Source organism: Vombatus ursinus, unplaced genomic scaffold, assembly GCF_900497805.2.
Source record: "Vombatus ursinus unplaced genomic scaffold, bare-nosed wombat genome assembly UNPS02014798.1, whole genome shotgun sequence".
Taxonomy (NCBI): domain Eukaryota; kingdom Metazoa; phylum Chordata; class Mammalia; order Diprotodontia; family Vombatidae; genus Vombatus; species Vombatus ursinus.
Window position 1 is genome coordinate 64,669,713 of NW_020954576.1, and position 15,816 is coordinate 64,685,528.

General features: G+C 35.3%; 1 protein-coding gene across 5 annotated transcripts in view; it reads right to left on the bottom strand.

Moving 5' to 3' along the window:
* Positions 1-15,816, bottom strand: part of LOC114049735 (AT-rich interactive domain-containing protein 4B) — a 196,399-nt gene that overhangs the window by 42,531 nt on the left and 138,052 nt on the right. For 4 of the 5 annotated variants that reach the window (XR_003569904.1, XM_027871125.1, XM_027871122.1 and 1 more), the window contains exon 17: positions 13,663-13,914. The exons of the other annotated variant lie outside the window; for it this stretch is intronic. Coding sequence is in view for 3 of the 4 variants with exons in the window: in XM_027871125.1 (XP_027726926.1) it covers positions 13,663-13,914 (252 nt within the window). In the remaining variant the exon portion in view is untranslated. The remainder of the gene's footprint in view (positions 1-13,662; positions 13,915-15,816) is intronic. 5 annotated transcript variants of the gene reach the window in all.

Here is a 15,816-nt window from a genome sequence, read left to right on the forward strand (position 1 = left end):
TCTTGGTTTCCTGAGCAAATCAATATATTAGTGTTACACTTGAAAATTTACTTCCTGAAATATATAAAAAATTTTTAAACGCATGCACACACAATTAAGCAAGTATTGGTTATCAACCTAAGATAGTAAATCAATTCAAAATCTGTGTATGAAATGTTTTAATGCATGCAGCTGCTCATCACCAATTGCACAGTGCATAATTACAACTTGTTACAGGCATTGTCTAGATATAGTCAGTAAATAAGTCTCACATCTTCTCATACAATTAACTTTTTTTAAACCAGAATTAACTATTTTATTTTTAAATTACGTTTTTTTCAAAAAATTAATCCAAATCCTTTTTTTCCTCTTCTTACTCCAACTTCAAAAAGTTTGCTCTTAAATCAAATAAAGCTACTGTAATAAATAACTATATTGTCAACAAAACAAACTCTTGCATTGAGCACATTCAAAAATATCTGTCTATCTGCCTATCTATCTGCTTCTGTGTCAATCTGCACTTTGAATCCATTACCTCTCTGTCAGGAGGCAGTTAGCATGTTTCATAATGAGAACTGATTTAACTTTTAAACAACTTTTCCTGTAGTTTCCCAAAGAGAAATTCAGGATCTAAGACACGCTGAAGTATTTTTCTCAGAAACTGATCAGATTGGAAAAAAATTTCTACTAAAGGAATACAAAACACAAAAAAGGAGGTTACAAGAGGAGAGAACCGAAAATAATAATGAAAAACAAAATTTTAAGAGTGGCTTGTTAGTGAGAATTATAAATCTTACAAATAAACATTTTGACAATATTCACCTACACTAAAAAATGGCTTTAAAAAATCTTGCATTCAGGTTGCACATGAAATTTTGCTTATTTGCTTTAGAAAACATCAGAATTAATTTCAAGAAAAAACTTACTTTAAGCTTATCTTTACTTGTGCTATAGCAGAAGTAAAAATTCTGATATTTCTAAGAGGTAGTGGGAGAACTGATGGTAAAACAACAATAAAAAGCTAAGAGGGTTATTAATATTTTGCTATTTTGCTGGATGTACAAATGCCTACAAATCCTGCTACTTAACAGGTTAAAGCCAGCGGACTGCTTGAGCTCAGGAGTTCTGAGCTTGAGTAGGGCTAAAGTGGACTACATTACCTAGACTAAGTCTCACCCATATGGTAAGCACTGAGGAAGAGGAATTAGGGTATAAATGAGGGACAATAGGGGCCACCATACTATTTAAACGGGGGTGAACCTGACCAGGTTGGAAATGGAGCAGGTCAAAACCTCTATGCCCATCAGTTGAGGGATTGGGCCTATGAGTGACCACACTACTTCTAGCCTCGGTGAGATAGGAAGACTAAGTCTCCACCCTCTCCCCCCAACAAAAGGAAAGAAAAGAAAATTTTGTGTTATTTTTCGCTCATCTGGAAATGACGATTATGATCATTAAAGAGAAAAAGAAATATGTGTGTTATAAATATACAAAATGAATATTGCTAATAGATGGATTTAAAGAATGAGTGTATACATGCATTGACTCATAAGCAAAACATGGCCTAACCAGAAACAAACTTCCCCAGTTCTAAACTGTCAAATGGGACTTAACTAAGATAAAGAAAATCTTGATGTAGGGTTTATAATAAAGCAATTAAGTTATTTTGTAAATATAAAAACAACCTCTTCCCCTAAAAAGCCAACCTTATATAAGATCAAAAGAAATAAATATAATACTTTTGTAGTACAAAAAGTTTTGTTTTCACTATTTCAAAACTCGTAAAGTCAAAAGCTATTTTAAAATATTAATTTAAATATTTCTGTATTCATTTATCTCTAAGTTCCAAAAAAGTGGTTTTTTTTTTAAAAATAATGGTCCTATTGCTGCAAATGTTCCATCTGCAAATGAACCAATTTCCAGAGATGAACCTTTACATAGATAACTTTAATTGCATTATAGTATTTTCAAACTTAGGTATGCTGTTAAGAAGCAGCTAGGCAATTCAGTGGGTGGAGTACTAGACTTGGAGCCAGGAAGACCTAAGATCAAATCCTGCCTCAGACACTAGCTGTGTGACCCTGGGCAAGTCACTTAGCCTCTATTAGTTGCAGTTTCCACATCTGTAAAATAGGAATAATAATAGCACCACCTCACAGGGCTGTTATAAGGACCAAATGAAATAATAAATGTAACGCGCACAGCAAACCTTGAAGTGCTACATAAATGCTAGCTGCTATTATTATCTGTTATTACAGGATGACCAATAATCTGAAATACACTAAAAAGGTAGATAACATGTTTAGAATATTCAGGTGGTTTAGAAAAGATAAACAGGAAGCTGGGTTAGCAGAGAAAATGGGAAAGGAAACAAATGGAACAGGTGATGGACAAAAGAAATGGAAATGGATTGATAAAGAAGGAGAAATGGTGCCAAAAAGCACTGCAGCCATTTTTTAAAGAAACCACATTAGATAGCCTTGGTTGCAGCTTAGTAGCTTGTTCCAAAACAGATCTGGATTTTGTATTGAGAAGTAGGTATTTCCAGGCTTCACAGACACCTAATGCCTTTTTTTGGCACCATGAAAATAGCTTAGCCTTCTCAAGAAGATGAAACAGATACTGTTAACATAATTTGTACTTAATGGGAAAAGTGTGATTTGCAAAAAATGACTCATACTTTCTTACAACAAACACCACTAGAACACAATGGTATACAAAGTCAAATTGCTTGAAGCATTACATAACCTAGGAGAAAAGGGAAGGAGAAAAATGGGGAGCAATAAGAAACAGGAAAGATAAAGAAAGCAAAGAATGAAGGAATTGAGTTGAGAAGCGATAAGAAAGGAGAGAAGAAAAGACATATAATGATGTGCTCAAATTATGTTGAAGAGAAGGAAAAAATATTGGAGGAACATTTTTCTTTTCTAAGAGGCAGAGGGGCAGAGCATGTGCTTTGCATGATATGTAAATGATCAGCAAATAGTGAAGTCCTACAGAGTTATAAATGTGAGCGATTACTATCATTATTACAAAAACCAATCCTTGCTATTGGACTCCAATCAATCCCATTTTTTCCCATTAAAAAAGCCACTTACTTCTCCATGGATCTAGGAGGGACCAAAGGACAAAGGAGACTCACGAAGTAAAGTCCCATACTTTGGATTTACAGAGCACTTATCTATTGACTTCTTATTCGCTGTCTCGTCCCATGAGTGTCTATCACATCAACTAAAGTATGAGCTCTTTGAACATGGAGGTCACTTTCTATTTTTCTTCTATTTTGTATTCATTTATCTCTATATATTTCAGCAGTGATTTGCATATAAGTACTCAATAAATATCGGTGACTGATGAAAATATGCAGACTTTATACAGGCATAGGGTGCTACAGTTAGTATAAAACAAATAATAAACATTAGACTTGGAGTCAGGAATATTGAGTTCAAATCCTGCCTCACTTCTTATTATAAGCTGTGTTATCCCAAGGAAGTCATTTAACCTGAGTTTCCATTCCCTCATCCATAAAATGAGGATGATGGCAACACTTACCTCACAGGATTGTACTGAAGATTAAAGGGTAATGTCTGTAAAGCACTTTGCAACTTAAAATGCTATATTCATGATAAATGTAGGGTAGCAAGGAGGCATAGTACATAAAGTGCTGAGCCTAGAGTCAGGAAGATCTCAGTTCAAATTTGGCCTCAGAGGCTTACCAGCTGTGTGACTCTGGACAAATTACTTAACCTTTGTTTGCTTCAGTTTCAACTACAAAAAAGGGATAATGATAGTACTTACCTCACAGAGCTGTGATGATCATGAGTTATGTGAAAAAGGTGCCATATAAAAATGCTTATCCTCTTCCCATTTCCCCTGTTACTATTATTATAATTCCTGAAAACCAACCTTGGCTTTTAGACTCAAATTAATCTCACTTTTTTTTTTTTTTTTTTTTGCTTTTTGGTGAGGCAGTCGGGGTTAAGTGACTTTGCCCAGGGTCATACAGCTGGTAAGTTTTAAGTGCCTGTGGCCACATATGAACTCTGGTCCTCCTGACTCCAAGGCTAGAGCTCTACCTACTGCGCCACCTAGGTGCCCCTAATCTCACTTTTTTTTTTTTTCCTATAGAGAAGACTACCTACTTCACTATATGAGAGAGACCAAAGAAGATTACTAAGGATATCAAGTAATAAATAAACTCAGTGAATTTGTTCAGGCCATAATGCATTTGGTTTCCAAAGTGGCAACTAGTTTTTTTTAGAATTTCAATAAATTCTCGATTTTCATTTTGTGATATGGAAGGGTGGTGCTAGAAGATAACTAAAGACAGAAAGGGGCTAAGGAGGTAATGATAATGGTTATTATATTCCAGTGACTGTTATCCTTTCTTATCAGAAGGAATTTAAGGAAAATTTAAAAGTAAAGGTAGCGATGCAAACATGGGTAACAATTATCAAGGGAATCAAACAGAAAGAGGGAATCAGATGCAACAATAAAAAGGAATGGATAATCATGTGAAGTTTACTAGGCTTATGAGTAAGGAGGTATCCTTCTTTAATGAAAAGAGCTAGAATTTTGTACTAGGAGACCTAGGTTCAAATTCCAGCACCAACCCTAACAACTGTGTGACTATGGGTAAGTCACTTAACCTGACTTCAGTTGCCAGATTATTTTTTGGGAGAGGAGAACCTTTTTTTTTTTTTTTTTTTGATAATTAAAACCATGAAATCTTTATTATGTAGAGCTTGTTTTATTTTAAAGTATATATTAAATTTTACATGACAGTACCAATGCTATCCAGCTTCCCCAGTTTGCTTCCCTTCTGCACTTCCTTTTCCAATCTATGTTTTTAGAATGTTTCACAGACTGCTGTTTCCAAAAGTACTTGTACTACTTTCACTAGAGGTCTGGTGAAAGGGAAAGTACTTTGTAAAACAGTAAAATGTTTTAGGAATGTGAATTACTAGTACTATTAGTTATTATTAACAACCATTAGGCTATAAAATTAAGGGAATACATTAATAATTCATTGATATTTTTAAAAATGCAAACAATCAAAAGGGGGAAACACATAGAAGTAAGGAAGGAACCATAATCAGAGTTTAAAGCTAGAAAAAATTGAGAAACTTTTAAATGAGAAAAAAAGGCAACAAAGGAAGAAAAAATGGATCAGGAAAAGAATAGGAGCAACAGCAAGCAGATACCAGTAGTTTAGGTACATCTCATCTGTGTAACTTTATGCTTTCCTTTGAGGTAACTAGTGACAGATCGATTGCTTTGTCCCTTTTCTTCTTTTTCCCACTGCTTATAGCAACAGGTTCAAATCACAGAATAGTACAGCTGATTAGAGCTATGATTTTGGGAGCCCAGATCACAAAGCATCACAGCTGGATGAGATTATAAGAGATCATCTCTCCCCTATTTTATGCCTGAGGCTTCATGATGCCCAGGGAGCTGAAGTACCTACTGTCAGGTCACACAGTTCAGTTAATAATTTCCTGACTACCAGTCCAGTGCTCTCTGAACTATGCCATTTGTGGTTGTTCAGTCGTTTCAATTATGTCTCTCTTCATGACCCCATTTGGGGTTTTCTTTGCAAAGATACTAGAGTGGTTTGCCATTTCCTTCTCCAGCTCATTTTACAGATGAAGAAACTGAGGCCAACAGAGTTAAGGGTCTTGTCTAGGGTCTTACAGCTGGTAAGTATCTGAGGCCAGATTTGAACTCAAGAAGATGAATGAGTCTTCCTGACTCTAGGCCCGGCACTCTATCTACTGTACTACCTAGCTGCCCTAAACTAGGAACTTCTATCAAAGGTTAAGTGGGGGAGTTCATTGGACCAAATACAATGACACATGCTCTCATCTCCTTCCCACAGAAAACTGGAAGCTGGCTGCAGAGGAGTTAGCCAGTGAAGGCTCTGATCATATCCCTTTCCTGATGAAAATCTTTCAATGATTCCATTATAAGACTAGGTTCAAACTCCTTATTCTACAAGTTAAGACTTTTTAATAATTTTGCCCAATCTTCCTTTCTATTTCTAGCTTTATTTTCTGCTACTCCCTTATATCAAGTTGTAAGGGACTCTGACCTAAACTGATGTCTATCTGAGGTGCTACTGAACCTTAGTACCTCCAACTGAATTAAACAAAAATTTATTGAATACCTACTGTGTGCAAGTAACTGTGCTAGGTGCTAGGGTTCAGGGGCAGAAATTAGAGAGACCTTGCCTATAAGGAGCTTACATTCTATTGGAGGGATACAATACCTACACAGACCAAATAATTTGGGGGAAGGCTAAGGCTACAGACAACTATGAGGTTCATAAAAGATCTTGTGTGGGACAGGGAAACTAAGCTGAACCCTGAAGGGATTCTAAGAGGTGGAAGTGAGGGAAAGGGCCTCAGAAAAGGGAAGGAATAGGATATTATATGTAAGGGACCAGCAAGACCAGTCTGGCTTGAACATAGAGTATGTGAGAAGCAGTAATGTGAAATCATCCTAGAGAGATAAGATAGGCCCAGATTTGAAGGACTTTTAAATGCCAAACAAATAAGTTTGTATTTTATCTTAGTGGCAAGAGGGAACTACTGTGGCTTCTTAAGCAGGGGGAAGTGACATGGCCAGACATATATTTTAGGAATACCAATTTGGGACTGACCAGAAGATCAACTGAAGAAACAGAAAACTGGACAGGAAGACCAATTAGGGAATTATTTCAACAGCCTAGGTGAGAGGTGATACGGGCCTGATGGCGGCTATGTGAACAAAGGGAAGGGGACAGATGTGAGAGATGTTGGGGAGATAGAATTGACAAGACTTGACAATTGATTGCATACGGAAGAGGGTGGAGATTAAGGGGTCATGAGAGAAAGTGAAGAGTCAAGGATTATTAAGATGTTAACCTAGATGAGAATGATGATGATGTCTTCAACATTAATATGGAAGCTATTGGGGGGGGCAGGAAGATCATGAGTTCTGTTTTGGATATGTTGAGTTTGAGATGAATGTGGGATATTCAGGGGGAAATGTCCAATAGGCTGTTTGTGATACAGGGTAAAGCTCAGGAGAGATATGAGCACTGGATATGGAAGTCAAATGTATAGGGATGACAATTACACTCATAGGAGCTGATGGGGAGGAGGGAGGGAGGGAAGAAGGGAGAGAGGGAGAAGGAGAGGGGAAGAGAGAGGGAGGGAGAGACGGATTGAGAGAGAGAGAGAGAAACTCTAGGTATACTCACAAATAGGAAGCAAGATATGGATGATGATCCAGCAAAGACAATTATTAAAACAGCCAACTAACTGATTTCCATGTCTATAGTCTCTCCTTTTTATAGTCCATCCTTCACACCACTGTCAAAGTAAACTTTCTAAAACAACAGTTTAAATTATGTCACTTACGCTCAAAAACCTTTGTTGGTTTTCTACTGCCTCCTGATTAAAGCAAAAATTGCATTCAAGGACTTTATAATTTTATTCCAACAAAGTTTTTAAGGCTTATTTCATACTACCCCCACCTCCCCCAGGTTCACATAGTTCAGGCTCCAGCTCTGTGCATGCCTAGAATACTCCTTCCCAATTCTATCTCTTGGCATTCTTTACAGGATACCTCAAGAACCACCTTTTCTATGAAGTTTTTCTCAGGCTGCAATTAGAAATGATTCCTCCTTTTTCAATCTTTTAGCCCAAATGTTTAATTGAAACTGAATTTTCCTGTCAGAAATGCTTTTCCTACTCTCTTCTGCCTAACTAAATCATATCCAATATAGATTATCATTTCTATGCAGATAATTCTCAGATATATTTGTCCAGCCCTACTTCTGTACTTACCTCTAGTCTAGTCTCATATCTCCAACAGGTCAGTGGACAACTCAAACTAGATATACCATAGACTTTTTAACTCAACACGTCCAAAACTGAACTTAACTATCTTTCCCTCCAATACTCCTTTCTTCCAAACTTCCACCAACCTCTCAATCATTCAGGCGCATAACCCTGTTGTCATCTTTGATTCCATATTCTCTCTCACCTATACTATATCTAATCAGCTGCCATGTCCTATATATTTACCTTTATTACATCTCTCATATGTGCCCCCTTATCTCCTCTGACACTGCCACCACACTGGTGCAAGACCTCTTCATCTTATACCTAGACTACTGCAATAGCTGGTTGGTTCATCTCCCTGCCATAAATCTCTCCCCACTCCAGCCCATTCTCCACTCAGCTGTCAAATTGATTTTCCTCAAGCACAAGCCTGACCATATCAAACTATCCCTCCCCCCATTCAATAAAGTCCAATGGCTCCCTATTACCTCTAGGAACAAATATAAAATTCCCTATTTGGCCTTTAAAGCCCTTTATAATGGGGCCCGGCCCCTTCCTACTTTTCCAGTCTTCTTACACCTTATTCTGCAAATATACTTTGATCCAATGGCACTAGACTGACTCTTTGCTGTTACTCACATAAGACACTCCATCTCATGACTTGGCATTTTCATGGTCTGTCACATAAGCCTAGAATTCTCTCCTTCCTCATCACCACCTCATGGCTTCCCTTGCTTCCTTTGAGTCTCAGTGAAGTGTGATATTCTGCAAGAAGCCTTCCCTAGTCCTTAATCTTAGTGCTTTTCTTTCTGAGATTATCTTCAATTTATCCTGTATGCATCTGGTTTGGATATAGTTGCTTGCATGTTGGCTGCTCCATTAGACTGTGACTTCCTTAAGAACAAGGACTGTTTGTTTGTTTTGGCCTTCTCTGTATCTCCAATGCTTAGCACACTGCCTGGCACAAAGCAGGCACTTAATAAACTGGGTGCTGACTTGATCCACTTTCTCCAAGAAACCTTCTGTGACAATCTCAGCTAGAAATTATATTGTCCTTTGAATTTACATAGCATTTATCTGTTGACTTCTATTGTTTGTTATTTTTATTTGTGTGTGTATGTCTTATCTCACCAACTAGAACATAAATTCCTTTAATGTAGGGGCCACTTATACTTCTTCATTGCATATAAGTTATTCAATACATATTTACTGACTGATTAAAATGCATATTTCCATTAGTGGTAGCGGCTATAGTTCATATGCAACAAATATCAACTAACTAGAGAAGGACCACATAAATAATTTTACATATCCATCCATAATTCAAAATTACTGTCAACATGCAATGGTCATGATTCTGACTAAAGCAGTATAGAGGAGGCAAACAATGGGATATTTTAATCTTAACTTTGGTGAACTTTGTTTCTCTCATTGTTGTCTGGAACTGTGATTTCATTGGTATAGGGAAATTCTGATATACACAGCTCCTTTCCATTAGCAGCAACTTCTCTAAAAGGCAGAGCATTTAGAGAGGTGACCAGGTAACCCAGAGGTTAACTGACTTAACATGAGTCACACAGTTAATGTGTGTTGGCAGTAGAATTTTAATACAGAACTTCAAGTCACTTACCCACCACGTTATCTCATTTGGTAAATTTTGTGGAAAAGAAAACTTATCCTTTGAAAGAGGGCAATTAATGAACCTTACTCTTATATAATTTTAAAGACAACCTGTTTTTGTCCTTTTACTCTATTGCACTATGAGTCAATCATCCTCAAGTCAACACTGGCAGATTTTAAGCAATTTGGTTTAAGTATAACCCATACTTGAAGAAAGAATTTTAAATTCATTTCAAAGTTAAATGTTTTCAAAGCTTAAAGCCTGGGTTCTTGCTTCCATGGTTAAATATTTGAAGAAAATTTTTTTACTTAATTGTTTAATGTGTCACAAGGGATGTGCTTAAAATGAGAAAAGCTCAGTTACCGACTATATCTTACACCTGGAAGATCTTATAGTATTCTCCTGAAAGTACTCAAACATTCAGATAAATTATCAATCCTCATAAAACATGTTGTTTCTGTACTGGTTCACGGAATTAATAAATATACCTAAGAATATTTCAACCCCTTCTCTCTCTCTCTCCCATTTTTTTTTTTTAAAGAAGACCATTTTTAATTCAACTCTTTCTGAACAGGTCATATTTCACCACAGATAAACCAAACAGCCAATTTTAGCTAATAGCTTCAAAAGCTCTGCCAAAACTCTAACTATGAATGTTAACACAGCAAAATGGCTAAATCAAAGAATAATTTCCCCCCACCAACACTCTGGTAGAATTTCTACTTGATAGCGATACAGTCAAAGGGAAGCAACAAAGGATAAGGGGATGCAGAGGGAGACAGAGGTGCTGGACATTTGATTTCACTGGTATGCAAACTCTCCACTAATGCAGACTGTCAACTCATCTGACTTATTTGTAATTTACAGTCTTGCAGAGTTGCTTGGGGCACTGAGAGATTAAATGACTTGCTCAGAATCATACAGTTAATATGTGTAAGTCAGGACTTTAACCTTCCTGATTGAAAGGCTGCCTATTTATCCATTATGCCCTGTTGCTTTTTTCACATTTTTGTCTTTAACAATGTTATTAGTAACCATTAATTTAACCTATGTGGCCTGGTGTCATATTGTTTAGAACATTCTAAAATATCTGATATGCCCAAACAGAATAATGCTTCATCATTATACTCACAAAGGATCAAACAGCCCTAATTTATATAGGTCTCCTACAAAAATACACCAAAGTTAGGTCAATTTATAGACTTTGAAATGCCACCTAGAGTGTTCAAAGTAAAATCACAAACCTTACAAACTAAATAAAAGAAATATTTGCTATTTATACTCTGTATAAACAACTTAACAGCTTCATCAGGCAAAAAATGGGCACAAATTAAAATGCTAGCAACTAATAAGTGTTAAATTAAAGTTGCCTTCCAGAAATAAGAGAAAAAAATCCAGCCAATTAACTTGGAAATGTTATAAAATCATGAAAACCACAATCAAATTAAAAAAAAAACCTTTTAATTACTCTACAACATTCATATTTAGGTGCTAGAAAATTATGATTTTTAGATATGACAGAATCTCACACGTACATGAAATCTTACTCTGCAATCTATAACTAACATTTCTTTGTCCATGTTAATACCATTAACACCTTCAGTGATTCTCTAAATTGGGAGGAAAAGAGATCCATAATTTCTTATTTTACACTATTCCTACTTCAAATAAGTAACTTCAAGAAAACACTAACCACCTACTTGTATCTTCACAGAATAGATCCACGTTTCTGATTTTCATCACTCTTTCTATGTGAATTTAGGAACATTATCCTAGGCCCTCCAAAATAGGGGAGGAAATTGAAAAATGGCTGGAGAGCTAATGAGATTTGTTACAGTCATCACTAGATATGCTTGAGAAAAGGTGTGGCAAAAATGACAAAATCATTACCTATTCAATGTTATATTCTAACTACTATTGCATGAAGGCATATGATTTTTTTTCCAAATAATGTAAGATCACAACCTATTTTGTTGAATCCTGAAAAGTTTTTGTATGATGTTGGGAGAGCCATCTACCCAATGGTCCATTTTTATTTTTCAATAAAAACCATGACTTAAAAAAAAATCTGGTTATTGAAAATGTCCTATCACTTTCTCAGTGATGAATTACAATAAAAGGCTATCTTGCTGAATTGGTCCCAACTTAAAATCTCAAAAATACTCCAATCTTCTTTTCTATCTATTGGAACAAACTGCACATTTATTCTCCTTAGCTCACCATGTTCCAAATAAAATACGAGGACAAAATTTCTGAGTTGAAAAATTATTATATTAACCTTTCAACTGCTATTCTCAAAAAATCTGAGTATTATGATTCAATTAGTCAATGAATCCATATTTACAGATGGAGTATTAGAGATTATACCAGGCAAAGGTTAGAGAACTTCTTAAATCCTTTACCTTTTTCACTAAATTTGAGGTATCAGATCAATGACAGTGCAGATACAATTTTTTATTATAATTTAACCACTAGGGTGGGGAGTGAGAAGAGAAAGAGTAGCATGCTTCAAAACTGGCATGAGTGATTAGATAATACCTACCTATGGCTATCTTGTATATGATACTTAGCAATTTTTTATTTCTGATGGTTCAATTTAATCTTCCTAGTGAAACTCAGTATTTTACGAGTTTGTATAATAGAAAAGAAGCTAGTTACATTTAATAGTCTTCATATGACAAGCCCACTGTTTAAAATGACTAATTATAAAAAACTGGTCAACATATTGTTATAACATCTATCTTTCAGCTCTCAATTATCTTCATGTAAGGAAGTGTTTCATAAACCAGCCTTTTAGCTTAGGAAAAACATATACTATTTAGACAGCATTAGGACAAATGATAGCTGAATATTTGATTTATGTACAGTGTTGAACTGAAAAACTATTATCTCAATGTCATCTGAAACATCTTACGTTCCTGTACAACTAATGTGACTCTGTTATATCTGTGAATTGACGTAGGCACTTTAAATTCCGGAAATCTTCTTAGTTTGGAATGAGCAGAATGAATTCCAGACAATATTCTTGAGGTTTTCCTTAGCACTGGAGTTGCTATGGTATCCCAAGCATCAGGATGGATTGAAATTATAGTTTTCACAGAATGAGAAAAGTAAGTGGATTAGGCAGTGCCTCCAATCCTTTCCACTGCTGGAACATGACTGCCAAAACCTGATTTTAAGAAGTCGAGAATTTTAGATGAGGTCTTCCTGACAATACTGCCATTAGCCAGAACCATATTCTACAAGAAGTTAAATAAAAGAATGACAATCCTCTTTGAAGCACCTCAGAAAGGCATTCCTGACAATTTCTATCTATATTTCTAAGAAGACAATATTTATATTGCTAGCTATATTTATATTCCAAATACAATAACGGACATTCCAAGAAAAGTCCATTTGTTAATCAGACAACTAAAGTGCCAGATCTCAAACTCTACCATGACTATTTAAGTTTCACGAAGAATGTATCTGGATAAAGGTTGGCTACATAAGCCCAAGAGGCTACTGGTTCAAGATAAGAATTGTTGCATAACCCAAGACTGAACTTCAGCCTTGAAATTCTGTTCCCCAGGTCAGTGGCAGCTGAAAAGTGCCATCCAACTATTTCTTTGAGTAGAGTTGAGTTCTTTCGTTATGATGTTTGCCAGTGTAGGAGATGGTCCAAAGAAACTTCTGTTGCTGCTGAAATGAAGTTATAATGCAAGGCCTGTTGATGAGGAGATAACTGGAGAACAAGGGCCTTCTTGAAGAAGGTAAAGTTTTCCGAGTCTCATCCCTGACTACTGAACAAAATGAAATAAAGATGACTTAAGAAGATTACGAAGAAGATAATGCAGCAATGCAGTTGAATATGCAAAAAGCAGATGACCTGATAACTGGCTTGAAGACACTGAGAAGCTCAAAAGTCTTTAACCTTTTAAAAAATATTATCTTCTATCACTGCACCAATAACGTTGCTTTTCTTAAGCTATAGATGTTACCATAAAAATTGTCAAGACTTAATTATTTTTCTTTATGCTATAGTCTAAGATGTAGCACTCAAAACATTAAGAACTATATAGAAAGTCACTAAATGTGGAATTTACATGCTAAAAATCTAAATATTTTTGATATGGTACAAAGACCTTAATAGAATATCAACAAGCCTGTAATTCAACAATCAATTTGTGTTTAAAATAGAAAAGTATTTTAGAAGTATTTTTAGGTAGTAATCACTAGCTAAAACTCAGTTACCTCACATTCCATCCGCAGTAATGCACCAAGTAAAGGACCTCTCCACCTTCGACATCAGAATCTTTAATACTAGCTTCATACATTTTCTGATTTTTCCCTCGTCCATACCGCACTTGAACTTTCATGCCTGGTGGATAGCATTCAAACTCCTCTTGCTCATTGTTGTCATCGTCGTCATCTTCCTCTTCCTCCTCCTCCTCCTCTTCTTCTGCTTCTTCCTCATCTTCATCTTCCTCCTTATTCGTTTCATCTCTTGAAAGGTTTAAAAAATTGCAGAGTTAATAAAAGACACCTGATAAGTTTTTCAGTTCCAACCCACATATACTGATAAATATTGTGGATGCGATTGTTCCTGGGAACAGCAGGTTCCAAGTGCATGAAATTTTCTGATTTTCAAATTAAAATTATCACTAAAAGTGGTAGCAAGAGAAGCTTTCACAGAAAGTGAAGAGGCAAAAATAACTTGATTTAAAGAAAATTTCCATCAATAGCTAGAAGAACTGAAGTGGTGCTGTATATATACCAAGGAACTAGTGAGGTTGACTGTAACAAATTTTATCTTTTTCAAATGTTTACACATTTTAACATTCATTAGACTCCACAGTCATTTTATGTTTTATTGAGTATTTCCCTCTCTCACTTAGCTATTTCTAAATTTAGGATAAATCAAACCAAACCATAATCAAACCTTTCACTTGCAGGTAGCTAGTCTTTTAAGATCTCTTAACCTTAAAACCATGTGGTTTGGATGTAATCAAATCTGTTAACTGACAATTAAGCAGATTCTGCTAATTTGTGCGAATTTCATTAATTCCTCTAAGCACTATCTTATATTTAATTTCTGGTTAACCTATGCCTTCTTTGATGCAAATAGCCTTTTATAAAGTCTAACAAACCTAAAATTCCAACAAAATGGATATGTTGAAGATTAATTCCAAATGTCACTCCTCTAAAATGAAACAGCTATATACAAACATGAAATCAGTTTGAGCGTTCTTAGCAATGTACTCTTTCTCTAATTTAGGAGTACTCCTAGCATTTGCTGAAAAAAACCCCACAAATCACCCTGTAAACAACATATAGAAAAAACCTACATTAGCACAAAAACATCACAAATACACTTATTTCAGAATTAAGTGGAAGGAACTTCAATATGAAATCTAAAGCTACACTAAATATTACATTTTTAAGTCTGCTTTATAGCAATACCTACACTTAAAACAACTCATTTCTCTCAAAGAGGAACACTTTCAAAAGATAAATAAAAATCCAGATATGAAAATCAACAACACATCTAGAATTACTTCCAGACTTCCTTACAGATACTGTGAATAAAAGTCTTATGACAAAAAACACTCCTCTAGAGATAATTTCAACCCTACTAAAGACAGTATTAACTATTAATCTATGGCCATTGTATATCATGCACTATGTATGGAACACAGAGATATGAACAAGTATGGGCACAGTTTTTTGTTCCTTTCCCTTCCCATTCATTTTCTGAAGAAATTCTTAAGTCAACAAAGACTTATCAGTTTTAAAAATTCAATGTTCACAAAGCACAGTTCTCAATTCTGCTATAAAACACAAAGCCCTAAGTTTTACAGCTATTTTTTTGCTTCTATAAAGTCATTCACTGAATACTATGTAAATCATACCCCCCCCCAAAAAAGGCAGCAAATTGTGTGAGCTTTGTCTCTCTTTTTAAATAAAAAGGTATCAAGAGCCTTCCAGTGACAGTATATTCTGGTGGTTTTTATAACAAAAAAATTATTTAAGTAGTGTTGTTTCATAGCTTAGGATTAGAATCTTCAATGATATTTCTTAATGGGAAAAGTTAAAACCTGAAAAGGTACAACTTCCATAAATACTAGTTAAAATATAAAAGTATACTTTAGAGTACACTTTCTTACTACATATAGGACTTTATAGGATTTCCTTGAGTTTTTTAAGTACAAAACAGATTTTTTTCATTTACTATCATTTGAAATGAAATACAAAACATTTCGTACACTGCCCATCAACCTGGCTGATTAGGAAATCAAAACATAGGAAGGAGTACTTACTTGAAGTGGCTAAAATATTCTAGAAAATAGCAGCAGAATTAGTGGTGGGGAAGCACAATAATTACTGACTTAAGATTATATACATAGA